The 8,528-nt window shown below is 36.1% G+C and overlaps 1 protein-coding gene across 1 annotated transcript; it reads left to right on the top strand.

The window, feature by feature from the left end:
• The first annotated feature begins 6,206 nt into the window (after window positions 1–6,206).
• Window positions 6,207–8,305, top strand: LOC137723690 (subtilisin-like protease SBT3). The gene has a single exon (XM_068462887.1). The coding sequence runs from the start codon at window positions 6,443–6,445 to the stop codon at window positions 7,997–7,999; it is 1,557 nt and encodes a 518-aa protein (XP_068318988.1). The 5' UTR covers window positions 6,207–6,442; the 3' UTR covers window positions 8,000–8,305.
• The last annotated feature ends 223 nt before the right edge of the window (window positions 8,306–8,528 follow it).

Raw genomic sequence — 8,528 nt, forward strand, 5'->3', positions numbered from 1 at the left:
ATATAAAACAATACATAGAAAATAATTTACCTACAAGTTAGAGGAATGTTATTTGATTCAAAATATATAATATAGGTGTAGTATTTTTTTTTAAAAATAATTGGAACAAACTAATTTACCTACCATTTAATATGGATAAAATTGCTACAAAATATATCACGAAAAAAAAAACTACTTTTCTAGTTTGACATAGATACGGTTAATGCAAACACTTTTTTCATTTTATTTCACTTTTTCTACTACTTTTCATTTGGCATAAATTTAGGAATTTAGAAAAGGGACCATAAAGTATGAGTGGCATGAGTGTAAATAAATTGTATTAATAGGTCAATAGTGTTCCTATATGTTTGCAAATTTTAAATTTGGGCTTAAACTGAATCTTTAAAGATAGATGGGTTTTTATCTAGAAATAATGAATTGTAAGGACCAAAATCTAAAGCACCCATTTAAGTGAAAAAACCCCTAAAAACAATAATAATTATATATTAATTTAACTGTTTTACACCCCTATACGAATGCAATGAATGTTTTACACCCTAATAATAATAATTATATATAATTATTTTTTATTATTTGTAGTTTTATACTAATTATAATAATTATAAACTCTAAGTGTTAGCCAATCTATCGTTTTACGAATTCTCCAAAACTAATTTCAACGATCCAAACCGTCAAAATTGTTTGTATATGCTTGGAGATCACATCAGCAAAAAATCACAAAAAAAAAACATTCAGAGATCAAGTAACGGGACAAAGCTTTTCGACGGTTATAAACGAAAAATCACGATTTAACGGTTATTTTAACTCCGATTTAGATGATTTTTTATAACTACACTCCTTGACCCTATATGAATACAATGAATGAATTCGATCTTCAATTTAAAATATTTACACAAGTGGATACCACAAAATCTTACGTTATACTTAATGAAAGTATAAATAAACTCTAAGTGTTAGCCAATCTATCGTTTTACGAATTCTCAAAAACTAATTTCAACGATCCAAACCGTCAAAATTGTTTGTATATGCTTGGAGATCACATCAGCAAAAAATCACAAAAAAAAAACATTCAGAGATCAAGTAACGGGACAAAGCTTTTCGACGGTTATAAACGAAAAATCACGATTTAACGGTTATTTTAACTCCGATTTAGATGATTTTTTATAACTACACTCCTTGACCCTATATGAATACAATGAATGAATTCGATCTTCAATTTAAAATATTTACACAAGTGGATACCACAAAATCTTACGTTATACTTAATGAAAGTATAAATAAACTCTAAGTGTTAGCCAATCTATCGTTTTACGAATTCTCCAAAACTAATTTCAACGATCCAAACCGTCAAAATTGTTTGTATATGCTTGGAGATCACATCAGCAAAAAATCACAAAAAAAAAACATTCAGAGATCAAGTAACGGGACAAAGCTTTTCGACGGTTATAAACGAAAAATCACGATTTAACGGTTATTTTAACTCCGATTTAGATGATTTTTTTATAACTACACTCCTTGACCCTATATGAATACAATGAATGAATTCGATCTTCAATTTAAAATATTTACACAAGTGGATACCACAAAATCTTACGTTATACTTAATGAAAGTATAAATAAACTCTAAGTGTTAGTCAATCTATCGTTTTACGAATTCTCCAAAACTAATTTCAACGATCCAAACCGTCAAAATTGTTTGTATATGCTTGGAGATCACATCAGCAAAAAATCACAAAAAAAAAACATTCAGAGATCAAGTAACGGGACAAAGCTTTTCGACGGTTATAAACGAAAAATCACGATTTAACGGTTATTTTAACTCCGATTTAGATGATTTTTTATAACTACACTCCTTGACCCTATATGAATACAATGAATGAATTCGATCTTCAATTTAAAATACAAAGAGTGACTCAACTCTTCTAAGCTTTCTAGGGTAATTAACTTTCCGATGTGGAGCAACTCTACATATCACCACACTTCCAACTTTGATTTGGGTTCAATGGTGTTTAATCCATTCTAGTAAATAACAACCAAATGTTATCAAATGTATCAAAATAACAACAAATTAAAATAACAATTAGAGTGCAAAAAAAATTAATTTAACATAATATATTCTTATATTCCTAAATATTATAAGTTTAGGTTATATTTAATATTGTTAATTTAACATAAATGCTTATAAATATTATTCATTCCATTTTCTCATAACAACTCAAATTATGTTCATCTAATCCATTCTAGTAAATAACAACAAAAAATTATCAAAATAACAACAAATTAAAATAACAATTACAGTGCAAAAAAAATTGATTCAACTTAATAAATTTATTTATTAAAATATTATATGACATAACATAACTAATTATTTTTAAATTTTGGGTAAATTGATTGGCATGTCTAATTATTTATTAAAATATTATATGACATAACATAACTTAATAAATTTATTTATTTGTTCCTTTTTTTTTGGGAAGTACAAATTTTATTTTTATGTTCGGCGGGAGGTTTCCCGGTATTTTTTGCTTGGAATGGGTTGAATTGATTGGCATGTCAACTTGGACTGGTTTTAATCGAGGCAAAATTATACATTTTCGAGACTAATTGAATGTCAGACGATTCTTATTTCGAAGCAAATGTTTTCATATTTCGACACAAACTTTCTCTTATTAAAAACCTGTCAGGCTAACGTAGGTTAAAACCGACGCAATGTGACCTTATTTCGACGCAAAGGCATTTATGACTGAAACATGTCAGACTTTCAGTCAAAACTATGTCAGGCTATAATATAGGTCGAATCAGATATAGTGGCGGTTTTAAGCGACACAAACCTGTGCTTATTTCGACGCTATGCAAGCTAACGTCGGTTTTAAACGACGCAGTAGGCCCTTATTTCGACGCTATGCAAGATAACGTCGGTTTAAAGCGACGCAATAGGCTTGCACTGACAAGTATAGCAGGCTTTATGTCAGGTTACGTGTGGGGAGGTTTAGTCAGTGATTGTGTCGGTTTTAAGCGACGTAATGTATTCATATTTCGACGCTAAGTTGTTATCCATATTTAATTTCTGTCTCCCTTCACTTCCGTGTTCCACTTCTGTCTCTCCTCTCTATCACCCATTTCTGGCTTCCTCTTTCCCCCATTTCTAGCTTCCTCTTTCCCCCACTTCCTTCTCCTTCCATTAAGTTTTGCAATGGATAATTCCCGTGAAGATCAACGTTCTGAGGAACTTCATTTGGAAGAGGACGAGGGTGATGCTGGTTCTTTTTTGAATTGTTATGAGTGTCAGTTTTTTTTTTTTTTTTTTTGTGTTTGAACGATTATTATTGCTAATCTGAAAATATACATTTGTTTCCTACTTTTTAATTGTGTGTTTGTATTAACAAGGTACATCTCAACGGAGGCGTGGACCCTCAATTCCTAAATGGACGAAACAGCTTTGTTCGTTTGATTCGTCCGGAAAATGCATTAGTGATAACGCTAGTGCTTTTTCAAAACATGTAGCAGCGGAGGTTAGGGACTATAGAAATCTTCCGTTGGAGAAAGATTGGCGTAAGGTTACGGAAGAAGATAAGGAAGCTTTTTGGAATAGAATAAAGGTATATATAGATCTTTTTATTTTTAGTTGAAAATAGAAGAATAGGTCAATGATTGTAATAATATTTGACTAGCGTGATTTTTTTTGTTTTTTGTTTTTATGTATGTAGGGAAGTATCTTTTTTGAAGATGCAGATATAGTAAAAATGCCTTTGATCCGTCATATGACGCTTAAGATTGCGGAGCATGCGCACAAAGAGTTTAGAAATAAGTTAAAAAAAAAGTATTATACTAAAAGAGCAGAACAGGTTCGCAGCGAGCCTCCTCCTGATGTGATTCCTACCCAGTGGAATGATTTGTTGGCATATTGGAATAGAGACAAAACAAAGGTAAACCCTACACGATTTATTTCGTTATAACTTTAAAGTTGCCTAATATAATCTTTTCTTTTTTCGTTCGTTTTTTTTCAGGAGGTTGCTGAAAAAAATAAGATTAATCGGGGATTGAAATCAATGAACCATACTACTGGTACAAAATCCTTTGCAAGAGTGCGGGAAGAATATGTATGGATTGTACATTTTCAAGAGATGATTAATTTTAAATAATTATATTTATTTTTAGTATGAGGTTTGCTTAATTTGTTTGTATGAAATTTTATTTTTGATAAAGCGGAAGAAGCATGGGAAAGAAGCAGATCCTGTAACCTTTTTTCGTGAATGTCATACACGAAAAGATAAATCATGGATTGATGAAACATCGGAGCGTACAGGGGTAATTGATTTTTTCGTGTTAGTATTTGATTTTATTAGTATTTATTATCTATAGCTTATTTTTCTGTTTTACGATTGAATTTTTGTTTTTAAAAATTGTAATGCAAGTCAACAATGGAGAGCAACCTGCAAACATTGATTGAGTCGGGCCAAGACGATAATGAAGATCTTAGGACCCAAGTTTATGTTGATACTATGGGTCCTGAGAGGTATAATAGAGTCAGAGGATACGGTCATGGTGTGACTCCTGATATGGTGTCTTATGCATCTTCTGCATCTTCTACATCAATTTCCTCTAGGAGATCATCTAAGAGTTCAATGGCGTTGCTAATGACTCAAAATAATGAGTTGAAAATGAGAGACGAAAATAATAATAAACGGATTTCGGACCTGGAGAACAAGCAAAATCAGTTGTTTGCATGGTTTTTTCAAAGATTTCAGCCACAACCACCATATAGCCCGGGAACCCAACAATCAGGCCACAGTCAACCTCCTCAACAGTCGGGCCAAAGTCAGCCTTCCCCTGCATATCCGTATGCTGGCAATAATCAGCAACCTCTATATCCTGTGTATCCGATGCCTGCGCAGCCCATGCCATACATGCAGCAGCCGCCCATGCCATATATGCAGCAGCCGCCCATGCCATACATGCAGCAGCCGCCTTATCAAGTGCCAGTATATCGACCTGAGATGGCTGCTCCTAGTGGATCTTTTCCGGAAGTTCCAGTTGGGGGGTTTTCTGGAATGCTTGCAGGTGTTGGATTTGATGTGGACTTGTCGAGGATTTTTGGATCAGATGGAGGATCTCAAGAAGGAGGATCTCAAGGAGGAGTATCTCAAGGAGAAGATTCTCAAGCAGAAGGATCTGGACGACGTTCAGGCGCAGATTCGGTTGGGTAGTTTAATTGGTTCTTTTTCTTGTCGGTTAAATACGACAGTATAATTGGTCTATCTTTTTGTTTTTTTATGTTATGTTTGTAATGTCGGATTTAATGTTTGTTACGACGGACGACTTTTTGGATTTTATGTGAAATGTGAAATGTACAGTTTGGCACTATTGTTTTTGTTATTTATTTTCATTTTTGTTTTTTTATGTTATGTTTGTAATGTCGGATTTAATGTTTGTTACGACGGACGACTTTTTGGATTTTATGTGAAATGTGAAATGTACAGTTTGGCACTATTGTTTTTGTTATTTATTTTCATTAATGTTTATTTTGATCTTAAAATTTATAATTTTTTTTGGTTGGAATTAATTGAAATTGCATGCAGTTGTTCATCCACTTTTATTATTATTAACAAATATAGTGTCGGTTAAGACCGTTACTAGTTTTTATATTTTATTTATTTAATTGTTATCTAACGTCGGTTTAAGGAATATTTTATTTATTTCATTTTAATATAATGTCGCTTTAAAGCGACAGTATACTGCATACTTTATTATTAAATAGCTGATGCACGTGTAAGTATGCGTCGCTAGTTTTTATATTTTATTTATTTCATTGTTATCTAACGTCGGTTTAAGGAATATTTTATTTATTTCATTTTAATATAATGTCGCTTTAAAGCGACAGTATACTGCATACTTTATTATTAAATAGCTGATCCACGTGTAAATATGCGTCGCTTTAAACCGACGTTAGGGTTAGTGTCGCTTTAAAGCGACACTATGTAGTGGCGGATTAAGCTCAAAAAGCGACGCTGAAGCCCTTTTGCGACCCTAGCAATAGTGTCGCTATTGAAAAGCGACATTACATTATGTAATGTCGGATTTGTGCCAAATTTTCGACAGAAAGTTGATTTCTCGTCGGTTTGTCCTCCGCCGGTGATAGCATATATTGTAGTAGTGGGAGAGTGAGAGCTTCAGCGACAAGGGAATGCCACGAGTCCCAAAAAGATGGAAAGGCGCATGCGAGAACAGAACATCATTCGCTTCTTCCCTCTGCAACAGGAAGCTAATCGGTGCTCGGTCCTTCAATAAAGGCTTCCGAGCATCGGGAAGAAACCTAGCCGCATTGGACTATGACTCGCCGAGAGATTACAGCGGTCATGGAACCCACACCTCCTCGACAGCGGCGGGTAACCATGTGACCAGCGCAAGTCACTTCGGATACGCAAAAGGTTCTCCGAGAGGGATGGCGCCGCGTGCACACCTTGCCATGTACAAAATCGGATGGTCTGGACAAGATCTTATAGCTAGTGATGTGCTAGCTGGCATGGACAGGGCCATTTCCGATGGCGTTGATATCATGTCCCTTTCTTTTGGCTTAGATATCACCGAATATTTCAACGATGTGATTGCGATCGCTTCTTTCTCAGCAGTCCAAAGAGGAATTGTTGTCGTGTGTGCTGTGGGAAATGACGGTCAGCTTGAAAGCTCAACATCCAACGGAGCCCCGTGGATCACTACAGTCGGTGCCGGAACAGTGGATCGTACTTTTACTGCGAAATTGACGCTCGATGGTGGCTTATTTACCGCTGAAGGAGTATCATACTTCCCGCTAAGCGTTTACATTAGTGATGCACCTTTGTTTTATGGGAAACACAATACAAGCAAACAAAGATGTGACCCTGGGGCAATGATTCCTGAAGAAGTGTTCGGCAAGGTGGTTCTTTGTGATTGGAGCAACCTGACTTCCTTCGTTGGTCAAATGGCGGAGGTAGGAAACTCAGGGGCTTATGCTGGAATCTTATTGTCTAATGAGTCAGATTTTAACCTCCAACACTTCACCATTCCCGCTCTGGTTCTTCCAATTGAGAAAGGGGTTTTGATCAAGGAGTATGCAACAAGAGCCAACAAAACAACTCAAGTTAAAACCCTGAGCTTTGTGCACACTACTTTGGGTTCAAAACCAGCACCACTAGTGTACTCTCAATCTTCAAGAGGACCGGACCGCATCAATCCAAGCATCCTAAAACCAGACATTCTTGCTCCAGGGGTTGACGTGCTAGGTGCAGTTGCACCTAACAGGCCATCAATCTTGCACTTCAATAACTACGAGTTGGTCTCAGATTATGCACTCATGTCAGGGACCTCAATGGCAGCACCGCACGTTGCAGGTGTTGCTGCTCTGGTAAAAGCCGTTCATAGGGAATGGAGCCCAGCGGCAATTCGATCAGCAATCATGACCAGTGCATACACTGTTGACAACACCAATGCGACCATAAAAGACCAAGAGACTGGTCTTCCAGCCACCCCTCTAGACTTCGGTGCTGGCCATATCAACCCAAACAAAGCCATGAACCCTGGATTAATCTATGACATGGATGTCCAAGATTACATTGATTTTCTGTGTGGCCTAGGATACAATGTGAAGCAGATGCATGCCATTCTTCGGCGAAGTGAGTGGAGTTGCAGCTCGCATCCTACCCAGCTGAACTACCCTTCTTTTATGGCCATCTTCAACAGCAGCACAGATGGATCATCTCCAAAATCCGAAAATTTCACTAGGGTGGTGACAAACGTGGGAGATCATACATCAATTTACAAAGCAGTGTTGCAAGTTCCAAGAGGCTTGAAGATTGCAGTAGAGCCGAGTACTCTAGCATTCTCTAGAAAGAATCAGCAGCACGCTTTCTCTTTGAGGGTACAGATTGACGGCAATGCTTCAAGAGTGACATATGGCTATCTGAAGTGGATCGATCAATATAGCCACATTGTATCAAGCCCCGTAGTGATTGTTAATTACTAGATAGTCATGCAAAACCACATTGTAGCCTTGTAGTGATTGTTAATTTCGAGATAGTTTGGCTACGTGAAAGGAATATGCTCAATCTTTATCGTTGAACTCTTTTCTTAATTATATTAAGGTTTTAAGCTCTTTTCTCTGTGTCGTTCGATTCTTAATTTCTATGTATGTTCTCAATTCATGTGCGGAGGGCTGTAGTGAGAATCCAGTCCAACCACCAGGGAGATGTTCCTGGAAATAAACACTTGCTCACCCCTTAAATATCAGTTCAGTCTGATCGGGAATTTCTGCTATGTTTGGTTGCTTGTTCTTAACTTTAACAACTCTTTGACCTCTCTGCTTGACAAGGAATGTTGTTCTAGATATGAAGAGAACTTGTAGATTGACAATGATCTTATTTTGAATCACCTCTTACAGGTTTCCATTGCCACGTCTATGTCTCCGGTGCTCATTATGAATTTAACTTGTGCTAGTCAGGAATGCTTTTTTGGTATTTGTCTAGAGGAGCTGTTTGGTTAGAGTCATGAAATGG

The sequence above is a fragment of the Pyrus communis genome, chromosome 2, assembly GCF_963583255.1.
Source record: "Pyrus communis chromosome 2, drPyrComm1.1, whole genome shotgun sequence".
In the NCBI taxonomy this organism is placed as follows: Eukaryota; Viridiplantae; Streptophyta; class Magnoliopsida; order Rosales; family Rosaceae; genus Pyrus; species Pyrus communis.

Coding starts and splice junctions, on each gene's coding strand:
- LOC137723690 (XM_068462887.1), top strand. CDS start 6,443: ATGGCGCCGCGTGCACACCTTGCCATGTACAAAATCGGATGGTCTGGA.